This window comes from Ranitomeya variabilis, chromosome 5, assembly GCF_051348905.1.
Source record: "Ranitomeya variabilis isolate aRanVar5 chromosome 5, aRanVar5.hap1, whole genome shotgun sequence".
In the NCBI taxonomy this organism is placed as follows: domain Eukaryota; kingdom Metazoa; phylum Chordata; class Amphibia; order Anura; family Dendrobatidae; genus Ranitomeya; species Ranitomeya variabilis.
This window is the reverse complement of record NC_135236.1, coordinates 284,648,187-284,667,206: the sequence shown is the minus strand read 5'-3', so window position 1 is coordinate 284,667,206 and position 19,020 is coordinate 284,648,187. Positions and strand designations below refer to the sequence as shown.

The 19,020-nt window shown below is 40.2% G+C and overlaps 1 protein-coding gene across 6 annotated transcripts in view; it reads left to right on the top strand.

The window, feature by feature from the left end:
• Nucleotides 1-19,020, top strand: part of CCDC136 (coiled-coil domain containing 136) — an 88,273-nt gene that overhangs the window by 48,905 nt on the left and 20,348 nt on the right. For 2 of the 6 annotated variants that reach the window (XM_077264394.1, XM_077264395.1), the window contains exon 9: nt 12,268-12,330. The exons of 1 other annotated variant lie outside the window; for it this stretch is intronic. In XM_077264394.1, coding sequence (XP_077120509.1) covers nt 12,268-12,282 — 15 coding nt within the window. In that variant the 3' untranslated portion in view covers nt 12,283-12,330. Of the gene's footprint in view, nt 1-1,757; nt 1,952-12,221; nt 12,331-19,020 lie in introns of those variants that run through there. 3 more of the 6 variants (XM_077264390.1, XM_077264389.1, XM_077264393.1) reach the window with 2 other exon arrangements.

Below are 19,020 nucleotides of genomic sequence, written 5' to 3'. Positions count from 1 at the left end.
GTTCTGGTTTTGTACCCTGTTGAATTTTTGCCTCCTGGAATTTTTTAAAGAGATGATCTCAGATAGACTGGACCCAAGGGCAGATATGGTGAGGTTTAGGTAAGTACATTTTTTGTAGCTTGAATCTGATTAGATATTATGGCCAACTTTTCTATTTTTCCTTGAGATTACATTGATAAATCTCCCGATTGTCTCCCTTTTTATGTTTTCTTTAAAATTATTATTTACTTCTCATCAGAAGTTTTCATACAGAGTGGTACATGCAATACATACAGTCCTGCTCATCGTTATTGGCACCCAAGAAGTGTAAGTACATAATCTGGAATATCTCCTGAAAGACATTAATCAAGTGAACTTTTTTTGTATAGAGCACTTGTGTTAAATACAATAGTGCAAATGATAAACAATAATTTAAAACAAAAAACAATGGAGGGAAAATGGAAAAACCTAAAGCTTGCTGTGACACTGGTATTGACACCCTTTACATTAAATTACGGTAGTATGGAAAGATATATATCTTGGTACCGTGTTAGCCAGTAGATAGAAAAATATTTAGAATTGAGAGTCCTCAGTGGTTGATACCTTTTAATGGCTAACTGAAAAGATGGTAACAAATTGCAAGCTTTCGAGACTACACAGGTCTCTTCATCAGGCAGTCTATGCCTGATGAAGAGACCTGTGTAGTCTCGAAAGCTTGCAATTTGTTACCATCTTTTCAGTTAGCCATTAAAAGGTATCAACCACTGAGGACTCTCAATTCTAGGTAGTATGGAAACACATTTTGACTCGCCTGTGGCAAATCACAAATGAGAATCAACTGTGATTAATTGTTGGTGCCCATGTGACATGAATTGGCCAATGAATAATGACTTCAGTGTTTTAAAAAGCCACATGGTAGGCCCCGTTCCTTTGTCACAATGTTGAAGACAAAGGAACTGTCTGAGGACATTAGAACTGCTATTATAAGCAAACCCAAGACTTCCAAAGGACATAAGGCCATCTACAAAAGACCTTGGTATCGCAGTTTCAACAGTGCGCAATTTTATTAAGAATTTTGCCAAGCATGGTATCATCAAGAATCTCCATGGACATGGGAGAAAGAAGAAAATTGACAAGAGATGTCTTTTGAAGGTTGGTGCGAATGTTGGAAAAAACACCATGTCAAACATCCAAAGACCTGAAGGCCAACCTGGAACTGTCCGGTGTCATGGTTTCAATAAGTATTATATGCCGCACACTAAACCAAGAAGAGCTTTATGGGCAAAGGCCAAGGAAGAAACCATTGCTGAAGAAAAGACATAAAAAGGAACTACTGATCTTTGCCAAAGAGTACCTTGACAAATCTCAATCCATCTGGGAAAATGTTCTGTGGACAGATGAAACAAAAATAGAGCATTTGGCAATGCAAAGCAGCAGTTTGTTTACAGACAGTGCAGTGAAGCTTATAAAGAAAAAAACACCCTACCAATAGTTACGGCATTATAGATCCTCCACCATGCTTGATGTTGCTTTGCTGCATCTGGTACTGGAGGCCTTGACCTAATCACAGAAATGAAAAAAGATAACCCGGCACCAGTGCTGGCAGTGCTTTCCCTTAGTAAAACAGCCAGATATCAAAACTGAAAACTACAGCAGGCCTATCGAATAAGTGTATAATGCTCAGCTATAAACAATCACATGTCACTGTGGGCAGAAGAATAAAGAAAGCGGCACTCACTATTTCGATGAAAATGAAGTCCTTTTATTCCATATTTCAGGACATGGACATGGACAATGACCCAAAGCACACATCCAAAAGTACACAGGCTTGGTTGAAGAAGAAATAATAGACTGTTTTAAAATGTCCAGCAATAAGTCTTGATCACAGTCCGATTGAAAATTTTGAGCTGAAATCTGCCATTGGGAAAAAGAACCCTGCAAACATTCAAGAGCTTGAACAAACTGCAAAGGAAGAGTGGAAGAAAATACCAGCTGCGAAGTGCAAGAAGCTACAAAAAAACGTTTGGAAGCTGTCATCAATGCCAAAGGGTGTGCAACCACGTATTAATTAGGGGTGCCTTTATTGCTTCACATGCTGTTTATTCTTTGAAATTGTAACATGTAAGTTGAAAAACAATGTTTTATTGTTGTATTATTTTGGACCACTAACTAACTGAAAAATCCCGTAACTTTGGTACATTTCCATTTATTTCTAAAGATATTGTACAGTCTAAGACAAAAATGAAGCGGTGCCAATAATGGTTAGCAGAATTGTATTATATTTGCGAAAATTTAGATTGTCTCCATGAGTACAGATTTGTCAGTTTCCTCTCTGAAAAATAACAGGCGTGAACTGCAGGGTTTAGCAGTATCTACTGACTCTTGTTGACTCAGCTATTTAAGATAGATTTGTCACCAGATTTCCTAATATAAAATATATGTATTACTAAATACATCTCCTCGACCTGATGAGTCTGGGGTACTTACTGTAAGGAGTTGTCCAGTCAGATACTTACTGTAAGGAGTTGTCTAGTCAGATTATGTTAATGTTCAATCTTTAGGATAGCTAAACAATTTTGGATTTGTGCAGAACTGACACCCAGCAACCCTGCCCTAGGGGCTTAATGAACACAGAGAGTGCACTATAACCGGGCCCATCTGGGAGGAGGGCCTGCTGAAGCCAGTGCCTATTTCAGTGAGATATGTGTCAGAGGAAGCAAATTCAACTGAAATGTATTGCAGTGCAAAAACCTGGCTGCTTCCTGCTCTGCAATACATGCCACTGGCCAATTAGAAGCCAGCAGTTGACATCTGCATGTTTGTAATGGGTGGCACATGTCAGTGACGTCATGCACTGCCCACTGCGGGCACTCCGAAGTCAGCTGATGGACTCTGCACCAGCTATGGAAGAGGACCCTCACATCGTCGGTGCGGGTAAAGGTAATAAGAATTATTTGTTTGTTTTTTAAACCTGTTGTGGAACAGGGGACATTCTTACTGAAAGGGGCCTATGATGGGGGACATTATACCAGGAAGAGGACATTGTTACAGGAAGGAGCCCATAATGGGGGACATAATGAAAGTAATGGGCCAGCACAAAGGACATTATTAAAGGAATGGGCCAGGATAGGAACATTATTACAGGATGGGGACATTATTACAGGAAGGGGCAAAGATCGGGGACACTATTATAGAATGGGGGACATTGTGACATGGAGGATAAACACATATGTCTTGATCGGCTCTAGAACGCTACAGTTGAAACTAGAATTTTAAATATACTATATAGGCTACGTTCACATTTGCGTTGTGCGCCGCAGCGTCGGGCGCTGCAGCGTCGCCGCATGCGTCATGCGCCCCTATATTTAACATGGGGATGCATGGACATGCGTTGTGTTGCGTTTTGTGACGCATGCGTCTTTTTGGGCGCATGCGTCAGGGCGCAGAGGACGCAGCAAGTTGCATTTTTTTTGCGTCCAAAATCATACAAAAAAAGGACGCATGCATCACAAAACAATGCGTTTTGCATGCATTTTGCATGCGTTGTGCGTTGCGTCGCCAATGCGTCGCCGACGCAACACACAACAACGCAAATGTGAACGTAGCCATAAAAAGACACATATGCATGTTTTTCTCAATATCTGACATGAAACCAGAATAAACCTTTCCCATTTTAGGTCAATTAAGATTACCATAATTATTATTTGCCAAATGCCTGAATAATGAGAGAATGAGAATGTTTTAAGGCATTTTTATTACTTACTGTAAAGTCAAAAGTTTGCATACATTTCATTAGTATTTGGTTCCATTGCCCTTAAACTCAATGACTTGGGTCAAACGTTTGGTATCTCCTTCCACAAGCTTCTCACAATAGTTGGTCAGAATTTGGGCCCATTCCTCCTGACAAAACTGGTGTAACTGATCCAGGTTTGTAGGTCGCCTTGCTCGCACCTACCTTTTCAGCTTTGCCAATACATTTTCAATTGGATTGAGATCAGGGCTTTGTGATGGCCACTCCAAAACATTGTTATCATTTTGGCAGTATGCTTCTGGTCATTGTCCATTTGGAAGACCCATTTCTGCTTAAGCTTAAACTTCCTGGCTGATGTCTTGAGATGATGATTCAGTGTTTCCACATAATCGTCTTTTCTCATGATGACATCTAGTTTTTGAAGTGCACCAGTCGCTCCTGCAGCAAAACAACCCCACAACATGAAGCTGCCCCCCTTGTTTTTCACAGTTGGGATGGTGTTCTTAGGCTTTCAAGCTTCTCCCTTTTTCCTCCAAATGTGACGATGGTCATTATGAACAAAAAGTTCAATTTTATTTTCATCAGACCACAGGACATGTCTCCAAAATTAAGGTCTTTGTTCCTGTGTGCATTCGCAAACATTAATCTGGCTTTTTTATGTTTTTTTTTAATTGCTTCATCCTGGCAGAGTGGCCTTTCAACCCATATTGATGCAGTACTAATTTTATTGTGGATATTGACACAATCTTACCAGTTTCTGCCATCATCTTCACAATGTCTTTATGCTTTTTCCTTGGGTTGATATGCACATGTCAGAACAAAGCACATTCATCTCTGGGACACAGAACCCGTCTCCTTCCTGAGTGGTATGATGTCTGGACATTCCCATCTGGATTGTACTTGCGTATACTTGTTTGTACAGATCAAAGTGGACACCTTCAGGTATCTTGAAATGTCTACAATTCTCTTCCAGATATCTTGGCTGATTTTTGAGACTTTCCTATGATGCTACACAAAGAAGCAGTGTGTTTCAGGTGTGCATTAAATACATCCACAGGTGTGTCTCTAATTAACCAACAACTTCCAAACACTTGACATCATCATATGGGCAGTCCAGAATTGTTTAAAGGCATAGTAATCTTAGTGTATGTTAACTTTTTACTTTGCAGTGAGTAATAAAAATGCCTTAAAACATTCTCTCTCTCATTATTCTGGCATTTGGCAAATATTATTAATAATTATGGTAATCCTAATTTACCTAAACAGGAAAGGTTTATTCTGACGTTATGTCAGATATTGAGAAAAACATGCATATGTGTATTTTTATATAGTGTATGTAAAGTTCTGGTTTCAACTGTACATCTGAAATGTAAGGCACAGATCCAAATTTTTCACTAGGCCCCATCAGACTATATTGCCAAGTAATGCACATCAGCTTCTACTCAATAGATGAGATGATCTGCAGCACTGGTAGTACCCCCACGGATCTGATATTAATTGATCTATTCTACAGATAGATCATAAATATAATTTGCCCAGAAAGGGCCTCATTAGGACTAAGACATTCATGTAATAAAGTATGCAGTTTGTGATGTGAAATCTGTTGACAGGTCCTATTTAAAATTTATGTGAAATAAAATCTGACTGGAACTAAAGAACTTTAATCGGTCTGAGCTACTTAGAGTTTATTATAAGCAAAATGTCGCAGCTTATAACATCAATCTATTTTTTTTATTTAGTGCAATTTCCTTTTGATATTTGTTTTTCAGTCCTTGCACACTATAAAATACATAAACGGTACATATTCAGAGCTGATTTTAGAGATTGCCCAAATATCACCAAACATAATTTATTGCTTTTATCCCCAGCCACATGTCTTTGCTACATTTTATTATGTTATTACTATGTAATAATAAAGATCAGTAACAATATGAAATCTGAACATTTGTTTAGTTATTGGAACATTCAAATATCTTGGCCATACATAGTACAATGTTCAGTATGAATGGGGCTGTAATCATCTTGCTATTTCTTTTACTATTACTAGGCTGACTTCATGCAGGGATATTAGGTTTTAAAGGGAACCTGTCAGCAGGATTGTGCCCAACCTACAAACAGTGTCAGGTCGGCACCCTTATACTGATTACAATGATATCTTGGTTGAGGAAATCTGTCTTGTGGTTGTTGTTTAATCTTTATTTTCAGTTTTGAGTAAATGAAATGCTCGTACCCCAGATCGGGGCTATGGGGGGCTTAATCCCTGTTTCCACCCTTGAAATAATAACACCTACACTCACCTCTTGTGCCTGGCTTCCCTCTCCCCTTTTTCGATGTAACTGACATTCGGCGGCAGTGATATCTGCTGCTGTTTGGCCAATAGCAATCATTGATTGGCTAATAACAATGTCACATAATCCCTGGAAGAGCCAGTAGCACCAATGACACCACTGGAATGGCACAGGCATCAGAGGTGTCATTATTTTGCGGGGGTAAAACAGGGATTGAGAAGTAAATTGTGAAAATTATTTTTTCTAACTTCCATAATTTTAGATATTATTTAAATATTGTCCCAATGAAGATCACATTAGAATGCATGATTGTTTGTTATATAAGCAATTGTTAAGTCCATCTTTATATCCAGTATAAAGTCGTACCATTTTTTACCACATTGTTGTGAGCTAGTCTTGTTTTTTTTTTAGTAAAAGTTGTATTTGTTTATAGAATGTTAACTTGTGCCAGTTCTTTTTCTTTAACCAGGTAAGCAAATTCAGTAAATCCATATAGCATCCTTTACTTCTTTACTTTTGGTAGCCTATAATTAAGGGTGTTTTCCAAAAATGATTTTCTTTTTCACTTGGCAAAAATAATTCCTCTTCACTCCCAATGATTGTTTACAGGCTCCAGTGGTGACAGCATGAATATACCACCTATCACGCTGCAGCCAATCAATGAGCTCAGTAGCCCATGTTGTCTTCATCATCAGTTTGATACACACCTGGACAAAATTGTTGGTACTCTTCTGTTAAATTAAGAAAAGCCCACAAAAGTCACTGAAATAAATTGAAACTGACAAAGGTAATTTTCTGTTAAATTTACTGAATATCAACTGCTGAAAATTAGACATTGCTTTTGAATTATGGTTCAAAAGAAATAAAAAAAAATAAATAAATAAAAAATAATGAACTAATGAAAATGACATGGACAAAAATTATGGACCACTAGAAAAGATTGAAAAGATAATTTGTCTATCAGGACATGTTAAACAAATGTGTGTCCTGTAATTAGCAGCACAGGTGTCTCTGAACTTGTAATCAGTCAGTCTGCCTATTTAAAGAGAAACAGTCACAATGAAATTCCAAACCAACCTGCAGGCAACAGGTTATAGACTAGGAGGAGCTGAGTAGGTTGATATATAGTTTTGTGAGAAAAGGTAAAGTATAACCTGTATTTTTTTTTATTTCTGGGATTTTTCATCCAGTAGACAGGTCTATCAGTGACTGACAGCTATCTCTATTTGCACACTTATACAAAGAAAGCTGTCAGTCACAGATAGAATAGTGACCATTTCTTCCCTCAAAAACAAAGGACCTCCATAACCTGCCCTCCACAACTATCTCCTCGCACAGTTCCAACAGGTCCAGACAGATGAGGTCTCCCAGTGCTAGATAGAGCTCCGCTGGAAATCCGTCACTGTCTGGAGTCCTGCGAGTCCTAAAGGTTTTAACAGCAGAGAGCAATTCGTTCACCGTCACAGGGATGTCTAGGAGTGTATGAGCGCTGCGCCTACAGGATTAAGATGGTTAGTGACACATGACAAGATCTTATTGGTGGCTTTTGGATCGGTAGTCTTGTGGGAGTAGAAGTCGCTGTAGAAGTGGCTGACAATCGTCATCATGTCTTCCTTTCCACGTCGCATGTTTCCGCTCTCATCTCGCATCTCTTTCAGGGGTGTGTGGCCGGCTTGGAGTTTCCTGAAATAGAACGAGTTACATTTCTCACCCTTCTCCTGGTTCTCCACTTGAGAACGGAAGACAATTTGTTTGGACTCCTCCTCAAAGTGCCTTTTTAGGCTCTTCTGGGTCACCTCCAGCTCTTCCCTCACATCCCAGTTGCAGTGAAGAAAGTCTTGCAGCGACAGCAGCTCGTGCTGCAGTCATCTGAAGTGCCTCTTTTCACAAGCCAGTTGTCAACACTTGTTTGAAAACAATGAAACTCAAGTTTCCACACTCCCACCAGCCTCAAACGGTTTGAAAGCTCCCCTTGTGGGACCACCATGTGGCTTAGGCAACTCTAAGTTCCTCCACGATTGCAACTTGTTCCAGCAGAGAATAATTCAACTTCCAGGAGCCGGAGCCAGAGGGAAAACCATGGCCCATTACACTTAGAAACTGAATGGCTCTGTGGTCAGGGGAAAACCTGACACAAAGACACAAATTGACACAAAGTCAATCCTGGAGTGGAGAAAGTCATCACATCGGCTCAACAAATAGTTCGTGGAGCCTCTCCCCATGGAACTCACAATGTCTAGAAGAGAGGCCTTGGCCACCATCTCAAGGAGCAGCTTGGATCTGACATCCAACTTAACAGATGTGCCGAAACTACGACCGTCCTCTTCGATCGAACAGCTAAAATCGCCGGCTGTCACTATGGTCCTGGTGGTGGCAAACTGAGGACACATGGCCTAGAGGAGCTTTAGGCACTCATCCTTTACAGGAGATATATATATACATTTATGACCATGACATGTTCTCGCACCCAGGAGCCATCTGCAACCAGTAGCCTGCCGTACAAGCTGTTGAATGGAATCAAACATGAAAGCACTTCCCCTAATCAGGATGATTGTCTTGCATTCTAAGCAGTAGTGGATGGTAAAATTTGGAGCTTGAAATTCAAAAGTTGAAAACATTGTAACCCCTTTGCTCATCAGTGTATAAACATAACACAACTGAACTGTAAGATAGGCAAAACAGAAAAGGTCTGATATCTGAACTTGTTTTTGATGCTCTATACATTGATGGAAAAGATGTTTAGGTTAGCCATCATTGGGAAAAAAAGAGAAGTTAGGGCAGATGAAATGCCTGTTACCACTCCAGTCAGTTTCATCTTTGTCAAATGCTGGTGACGTGATCTCCAGCAGGTTCTCGCCTTCTAGACGATTGAGCAGCAAAGTTGGGGTCTCAGCGACTTCCAGTTCCTCTGGTTCGGCTACCATGGATTCCACTATCTGCTCCAGCTCTTCTTGGGGGATCATCTCTTTCTCTCTGCTCTCCACGACTTCAATGATGATTTTCTTGGAGGCTTCAGCAATGGAGCTGTCCTTCACTTTCCGCTATGTTGGAACTGAGAAGACAAGATCTGAAAAGTCCTCCTTGGTAAGGAATGGGTTACATGGAGAAAGATTAAGATCTATTGCAACCATGGTCTGGGAAGGGAGACTGGCCTTCAGGGTAGTGGGAAAGGAACCTTCTGAGGAGTAGGGGAAGGAGCTGGAGGTGGAATCCTCAGCAGTAGCCTTGGTGAAGGGGGTTGAGATGGGGAGATCAGGATAGGGAAGACAGTCTTCTTAGCCTTATTTGATGATTTTTTTCTGAGCTTTGTGGCTACTAATACCGCAGCTAGTACCGCGGCTGAGTCGTTGGTCACTGCGGCCTTGGTTGCTGTAGCCTTGGTATGTACAACACTGAACATGGACCAAAGAAAGCTAAGGAGAGAGTTGTCTAAGGAGATTAGAAAGAAGATTTTTGGCAAACAAGTGAAAGGCTATGAAACCATCTTCAAACAGCTTGATGTTCCTGTTACTACAATTACACATATTATTCAGAAGTTAAAAGTTTATGGGACTCTAGCCAACCTTTCTGGTTGTGATTGCAAAGGAAAATTGAAAAGATATATAATACGAATAGTAACCAAAGAGCCCAGAGCAACTTCCAAAGAGATTAGAAGTGAACTTCGAGGTCAAGATACATAGTGCGATCTGACAATTATCTGTGGCGGTCTTGCTCAAAGTGAAAACCACTACTGAAAGCAAATCACAAAACATAGGAATGAAATTGGCCAAAATGCATATTGATAAGCCATAACGTTTTTGGGAGAATGTCTTTTGAAGACTTGGAGAAAACTTGAGTTCTTTGGCAAGTTACATTAGTTCTATGTTCACGCATGCAAAAATGAAGCATACAAAGAAAAGATCTTTGTATTTTCTGTGAAACATATAGAAGGCTCAGTTATGTTTGGGAGCTGCTTTGCTGTATCTGACACAGGGTGTCTTGAGTATGTGCTGGGTACAATGAAATCTCAAGACTATAAAGGCATTCTGGAGTGAAATGTGCTGCCCAGTGTCAAAAAGCTTGGTCTAAGTCACAGGTCATGGGTCCTCCAACAGAATTAAAATTGGCAACACAGCTAAAAACATCCAAGAATGGCTAAGACCAAAGCATTGGATTATTCTGAAGTGGCCTTCTATGAGCCCTGAACTATTTATGGAAGGAGTTGAAATATGCAGTCTGGAGAAGGCACCCTTCACGTCTGAGATAGCTGGACCAGTTTGCTCTGGAGGAGTGGGCCAAAATACTTATGGACAGGTGCAGAAGTGTCAGAAGTTACAGAAATATCATTTGTTTACAGTGATTGTCTCCAAATCTTGTGTAACAAAATTTTAAGTTAAAGGTAGCATTTTGTCCAGGCCATTTTCATTATTTTATTTTTAATCTTCTGTTGCACCAAAATTCAAAAGCAATGTCTGATTTTCATTAGTTGCCTTTCATTAAATTTAAAGTACTTTTGTCAGTTTCAAGTTATTTCAGTGACAATTAAGGGTATTTCTTTCATAGAAGAATCTGTATTTTCACTCATTGAGAGCTTTCGGAGAAAAAAAGTTAAAGAGGTTGTCAACTACACAGACAACCCTTTCCAAATCTCTATGTTTGCCCCCCCAGAACCCCCCCCCCAGTAAAATAATAACACTTATTTTCACCTCCCAGCCAATCCAGAGATGTCGGCACTGGCTCTTTCAGGGAGCAGATCTCGCTTCATCTGGATTTCCAGGATTTGTCCGCAGGTGGGCAAAATGAAGTCAGCGCTGATTGGCTGCAGGAATTGCGTGAAATAACCTTTCCAGGAAGAGCCAGTACCGACACCACTGGAATGGCACAGCCATGGAGGTGAGAATAGGTGTCATTATTTTACAAAGGGGAAACATAGGGATTGGGAAGGGGTTGTCCGTGTACTTAATTCTTGGAAAATACCTTTCAATATTTATCAGTTGCTGGTTTCACTAGTGCATCAGCTTCAAAACATAAATCTTTGCTACATTTGGGATGAAAGGGTTACAGTAAGTGCCCTCGTATTGGTTGTTTCTCTTTAACTAGTTTCTTGGAAACTTTTGACAATCTTGGTCATTTGTTACTTAGCATGTTTAGTCAATAACAGCCCGGTTGCACTTAATGTTATCATTCAATATTTTGAAGCATTTTATGTTGCTTAATATAAATGATCATGGAGTACAGGAGATGGGATAAGAAACTTACAGCATATTCCTGAAGGTTAAAAAGAATCCCGAAGTCATGACTTTGCAGACCTTGCAGTGACCACTAAAGCGACATCTTATATACATTGATGCTTTAATTTTCTGCTTATTATTTGACTTCTAATGCCAAAAATTCAATTGTTAATTCTGGGTGTTATTTTGGATCGAATGATAAACTTGAGCGGACTAACCGTTCTGCTGACACCTGTGTAACCAATGTATTTTTCTTTCTCTCTCCATCTCTCTTTTTCCTCTCACTTCCCATCTCATTCTCTCTATTATACGTTTCTCTTCTTCCATCTTATTTGGCTGCTTCTTTAATGAATAATTCTACCTGTCTTCTGCTTCTATTACTCTCCTGACTTTACATAATTCTGCTATCATCGTAAATATGTCATGTATTTTGTACTTTCACATATGTGCCTCATGCCACTATCACAATATTTTTGGCCAATCACTCATCTGTCCATATCCTGGTGGAATTTACCATTTCTAAACATTTCGTAATGTGATTTATCTGGAAACTTTTCTTTATTACATCTAAAATTTACATACTTAATGTACAAATATTAACTTTTATACCGGAATTATGAATTTTGTGGCTATACTCCATTACTAATTATGTTTAATACATCAAACTCTGCTCACATCCATATTTTCCTGTGATGTTTAATTCTCTGTGGCTGAACCAACCACTTTGATGCATAATATCCACCCATATCGGTTTATGTCTATTCCATTGTATTTGACATTCCTGTTACATTCTTCTACACAAAACCATATTCTTTAATTGTATGATAAACAATCATATCAAATGCCTTCCTTTATTATTTTGCTGGCTACATTTGTCTTGTATCACGTCATTCTGATTCATTTCGACATGGATTCTCTTCCACATTTCACCATTCATCACTTTTTTTTCTTACTTTTCTTTCCTGCTTTTTCTCCCTCCTCTTCGTCTCTCAGGCCCCCTGTGGATCTGACCCTCCTGTTCTCTCCCTTCCCCTCCTAGGACTTATTGTTATAGTGGGGACACTCTGGTGCTGGTGGGCTGAGACGTCCTAGTGCACATCAGGTACTGGTTTCCATGTAACTCCTCGTGCTCTGCATGCTTTGCTTTGCACGGCTAGGAGTATCTTGCTGTCTCTGCTTCCATGCCTGATGCCGCTTCTGTCCTTCCAAACTCTTGTCTTCCTTTTCATTTTAACCTTTATTCACCTGTAATTTATTATTTATATGGTATGGATTAAGAGTTGTCAAACACCATAAAATCCATTATTTGGTTTAATTCTGTACAATTTATGGCTAAGTAAATATTCATTTTTATTCTGTCTCATTGTCAGTGTGTCATTGGTCATAGATGGAGGTCGGCTTCTTGGCATTATCAGTCCACAACTTGTGTTTGATAAACCATTTTACATTTTATGCTATTATTATAGGTTGCTGTTCCATTTTTACTAAATCTTGTTTTATCTGTTTACATCCATGGAGATCTACCGTATGTCATAAATGTTTTCAGAAAAGAAGCAATCCAGTTAAAATTCATGTAAAGCACTGTTAAAGTTGAAAACACCACAAAGTATAAAATAAAAACTATGTGTGGCAAATTTCATAAGTACTAAGAATTTTGCTTTTCAAAGTCAAACATCTTCATGATGTATTAATGCAAAGAAAAACTAAAGGTGTTGCTAAATCAAGGAACATTGTTTAGTACTCTAATGGGTCTTATCTACATAACTCGGCTATTTAAACAGTCATATACAGTTGTGTCCATTATTTTATTATTTTTTTATACCCTTTAATAGCTTGTTCATTTGTAAATGCTCAAATGAGGCCTGTCAGAAAAGATGTGTTTATCCGCAGGCACTATCTCTTGAGGCTATAGGCCCAAAGCTGAATTACTCAAAGATTCTTATAACATGGTTATACAGACAACATTGCAATGATACTGATATACAGATGCGTCTCACAAAATTAGAATATCATCAAAAAGTTAATTTATTTCAGTTCTTCAATACAAAAAGTGAAACTCATATATTGTATTGAGTCAGTACAAACATAGTGATCTATTTCAAGTGTTTATTTCTATTAATGTTAATGATAATGGCTTACAGTCACTTGAAACCCAAAAGTCATTATCTCAGTAAATTAGAATACTTTATAACACCAGCTTGAAAAATTATTTTAAAATCCAAATTGTTGGCCTATTGAAATGTATGTTCCGTAAATGCACTCAGTACTTGGTCCTTGCTCCTTTTGCATCAATTACTGCATCAATTACTGCATCAATGTGGCGTGGCATGAAGACAATCAGCCTGTGGCATTGCTGAGGTGTTATGGAAGCCCAGGTTGCTTCTATAGCAGAATTCAGCTCATCTGCATTGTTGGGACTGGTGTCTCGTCTTCCTCTTGACAATACCTCATAGATTCTCTGTGGGGGATAAGGTCAGGCGAGTTTGATGGACAATCAAGCACAGTGATACTGTTGTTTTTAAATCAGGTATTGGTACCTTTGGCAGTGTGGACAGGTGCCAAGTCCTGCTGGAGAATTCAATTTCCATCTCTTTGTCGGCAAAGGGAAGCATGAAGTGCTCTAAAATTTCCTGGTAGAAGGCTGCGCTGACTTTGGTCTTGATAAAACACAGTGGACCTACACCAGCAGTTGACATGTCTCCCAAAACCATCATTGATTGTGGATGCTTCACAGTAGACCTTGGAAATCAAGGTCCCAGAGTCTGGAGGAAGAGCGGAGAGGCACACAATCCAAGCTGCTTGAGGTCTAGTGTGAAGTTTCCACAATCAATGATGGTTTGGGGAGCCATGTCATCTGCTGCTATAGGTACACTGTGCTTTATCAAAGTCAGCACAGTCGTCTACCAGGAAATTTTAAAGCATTTCATGCTTCCCTCTGCCGACAAGCTTTTTGGAGATGGAAATTTAATTCTCAAGCAGGACTTGGCACCTGTCCACACTGCCAAAAGTACCAATACCTGGTTTAAACACAACAGTATCACTGTGCTTGATTGGCCAGCAAACTCGCCTGACCTTAACCCCATAGAGAATCTATGGGGTATTGTCAAGAGGAAGATGAGTGACACCAGACCCAACAATGCAGATGAGATGAAGGCTGCTATCAAAGCAACCTGGGCTTCCATAACACCTCAGCAGTGCCACAGGCTGATCGTCTCCATGCCATACTGCACTGATGCAGTAATTGATACCAAAGGAGCTGCAACCCAGTACAGTATTGAGTGCATGTACTGAACATACAATTCAGTAGGCCAACATTTCAGATTTTAAAATCATTTTTCAAGCTGGTGTTATAAAGTATTCGAATTTACTGAGATAATGACTTTTGGGTTTTCATTGGCTGTAAGCCATAATCATCAACATGTTTGTAATGACTCTATATAATATACTAGATGGTGGCCCGATTCTAACGCATCAAGTATTCTAGAATATGTATGCGTAGTGTATAGCACAGCCCACGTAGTATATTGCACAGCCACGCAGTACATTGCGCAGCCCACGCAGTACATTGTGCAGCCAACGCAGTACATTGCGCAGCCAAAGCAGTACATTGCGCAGCCAACGCAGTACATTGCGCAGCCCACGTAGTACATTGCGCAGCCCACGTAGTACATTGCGCAGCCTACACAGTATATTGCGCAGCCCACATTGTATATTGCGCAGCCCACGTAGTACATTGCGCAGCCTACGTAGTACATTGCACAGCCCACGTAGTACATTGCGCAGCCCATGTAGTACATTGCACAGACCATGTTGTATATTGCGCAGCCCACGTAGTATATTGCGCAGCTCACGTAGTATATTGCGCAGCCCATGTTGTATATTACGCAGCGCACGTAGTATATTGCACAGCCCACGTAGTATATTGCGCAGCCCACGTTGTATATTGCGCATCCCACGTTGTATATTGCGCAGCCCACATTGTATATTGCGCAGCCCACGTAGTATATTATGCAGTCCACGTAGTATATTGCGCAGCCCACGTATATTGCGCAGCCCACGTAGTATATTGCACAGCCAAAGTTGTACATTGCGCAGCCCACGTTGTACATTGCGCAGCCCATGTTGTATACTGCGCAGCCCATGTTTTATATTGTGCAGCCCACATTGTGTATTAGAAAGAGCTATGGGTCACAGGGGCCCAAAAAAAAAAAAAAAAAACTACCAAAAAATCCCAATGTATATCCAAAAATATCAACTTTATTGATGCATAATAATAATGAGAACATAACATATAGGAAACAGGTGAGGCACAATGCCGCAGGGTGTGCACAGACACCACCACAGGAGCATACTAAGGGGGCACGGAGCCGGGATAAAAACATGTACCCATCAAAAGAACAAAATTACTAATAGTAAAGTACTGCATAGTGTGTCATATTAAATGCCCTAATGACATACTGCTGCAAAATCCAGCAGCTATATACTGGACAGCAGGCCAAGATACCAAAGTATAATAAATGTATATTACCTCAAAGGGCAGATGGGTAGATTGTATCCGGGGTCCGTGTGCCCTCCCCGACGCACGTTTCGGTGAAAAGACCTTCCTCAGGGGGATTACTAAGGGGGGTCAGATGTGCCGTTTTATAGATGCCCGCGACCGGAAGTAACCGGAACGAAACCGGAAGTAGTTCATTGTTGCTATGGAAACGGGGATGTACATATCGCATGATAATGGTATCAAGCGCTACAAAGCAGCTTATACCCGATCATACCAGACACCAGACACCAGCAAATGCGTCGCACATCGCCACGCACCGAGTCGGCACAGGGCCCTGTGTCGCTCGGCGGTGAGCGTGTAGCGGCGCAAGCGCAGTGTGAGGCAAGTGAGAAAATAGCCGCGCATGCGCAGAAGAACTTACAGGTACGACACCGCCATGTTGGAAGAGGGAAACATCACCGCAGGCTACAGCAACATAAATACAAGCGGTAACGGGACAAACATAATATATGAATATCAAAGGATAACATATGAACAACATAATAAACAAAAGATAGAATAAATATATAAATATACAACACCATATAATGAATGTGCAAATATGAGCAATATATACCGGACACAAAGAAAGAGAGACCATCATTCAATCATAACAATTGCGGCCATATAAGATACAGTGGGGCAAAAAAAGTATTTAGTCAGTCAGCAATAGTGCAAGTTCCACCACTTAAAAAGATGAGAGGCGTCTGTAATTTACATCATAGGTAGACCTCAACTATGGGAGACAAACTGAGAAAAAAAAATCCAGAAAATCACATTGTCTGTTTTTTTATCATTTTATTTGCATATTATGGTGGAAAATAAGTATTTGGTCAGAAACAAAATTTCATCTCAATACTTTGTAATATATCCTTTGTTGGCAATGACAGAGGTCAAACGTTTTCTGTAAGTCTTCACAAGGTTGCCACACACTGTTGTTGGTATGTTGGCCCATTCCTCCATGCAGATCTCCTCTAGAGCAGTGATGTTTTTGGCTTTTCGCTTGGCAACACGGACTTTCAACTCCCTCCAAAGGTTTTCTATAGGGTTGAGATCTGGAGACTGGCTAGGCCACTCCAGGACCTTGAAATGCTTCTTACGAAGCCACTCCTTCGTTGCCCTGGCGGTGTGCTTTGGATCATTGTCATGTTGAAAGACCCAGCCACGTTTCATCCTCAATGCCCTTGCTGATGGAAGGAGGTTTGCACTCAAAATCTCACGATACATGGCCCCATTCATTCTTTCATGTACCCGGATCAGTCGTCCTTGCCCCTTTGCAGAGAAACAGCCCCAAAGCATGATGTTTCCACCACCATGCTTTACAGTAGGTATGGTGTTGGATGGATGCAACTCAGTATTCTTTTTCCTCCAAACACAACAAGTTGTGTTTCTACCAAACAGTTCCAGTTTGGTTTCATCAGACCATAGGACATTCTCCCAAAACTCCTCTGGATCATCCAAATGCTCTCTAGCAAACTTCAGACGGGCCCGGACATGTACTGGCTTAAGCAGTGGGACACGTCTGGCACTGCAGGATCTGAGTCCATGGTGGCGTAGTGTGTTACTTATGGTAGGCCTTGTTACATTGGTCCCAGCTCTCTGCAGTTCATTCACTAGGTCCCCCCGCGTGGTTCTGGGATTTTTGCTCACCGTTCTTGTGATCATTCTGACCCCACGGGGTGGGATTTTGCGTGGAGCCCCAGATCGAGGGAGATTATCAGTGGTCTTGAATGTCTTCCATTTTCTAATTATTGCTCCCACTGTTGATTTCTTCACTCCAAGCTGGTTGGCTATTGCAGATTCAGTCTTCCCAGCCTGGTGCAGGGCTACAATTTTGTTTCTGGTGCCCTTTGACAGCTCTTTGGTCTTCACCATAGTGGAGTTTGGAGTCAGACTGTTTGAGGGTGTGCACAGGTGTCTTTTTATACTGATAACAAGTTTAAACAGGTGCCATTACTACAGGTAATGAGTGGAGGAAAGAGGAGACTCTTAAAGAAGAAGTTACAGGTCTGTGAGAGCCAGAAATCTTGATTGTTTGTTTCTGACCAAATACTTATTTTCCACCATAATATGCAAATAAAATGATAAAAAAACAGACAATGTGATTTTCTGGATTTTTTTTTCTCAGTTTGTCTCCCATAGTTGAGGTCTACCTATGATGTAAATTACAGACGCCTCTCATCTTTTTAAGTGGTGGAACTTGCACTATTGCTGACTGACTAAATACTTTTTTGCCCCACTGTACATATATAGACATATATAATGTATTACATGCATAAATTAATCAGGCACAAGAGAATATAGATATAGCCTGATACTAATCTATATATCTAGCTACAAAGCTTATAATCAATTCAGGATATTAAATCCGTAATGGGCTCCACAATATGTCAAAACGTTTGACGTATAGCATTCAACAGAAGAGGCCATCAAGTTGACAGAGGGTCCGAAGTTAGAGATTGTCCATATATCAACATCCACGTAACAGACATCATGTGAGACACGAAACAGCACAGCTAAACCTAAATATAAAGTGGATAAAGCAATACAAAAGTTAGAAACACCATATATGATAAAAAGTTAAAAACAACAAAACTAAACTGAAGCGGTATCCTGCACAGATGTACAACAGGGAGAGATCACAGGAAGGACGAGAAATTAAAATGCTCATTAAGGCCCCGTGGATGGACCGTGCCAAGTGTCCAAATCCATCGGGACTCTAATTGAGAGAGGCGCGGTCCATCCACGGGGCCTTAATGAGCATTTTAATTTCTCGTCCTTCCTGTGATCTCTCCCTGTTGTACATCTGTGCAGGATACCGCTTCAGTTTAGTTTTGTTGTTTTTAACTTTTTATCATATATGGTGTTTCTAACTTTTGTATTGCTTTATCCACTTTATATTTAGGTTTAGCTGTGCTGTTTCGTGTCTCACCTGATGTCTGTTACGTGGATGTTGATATATGGACAATCTCTAACTTCGGACCCTCTGTCAACTTGATGGCCTCTTCTGTTGAATGCTATACGTCAAACGTTTTGACATATTGTGGAGCCCATTACGGATTTAATATCCTGAATTGATTATAAGCTTTGTAGCTAGATATATAGATTAGTATCAGGCTATATCTATATTCTCTTGTGCCTGATTAATTTATGCATGTAATACATTATATATGTCTATATATGTATCTTATATGGCCGCAATTGTTATGATTGAATGATGGTCTCTCTTTCTTTGTGTCCGGTATATATTGCTCA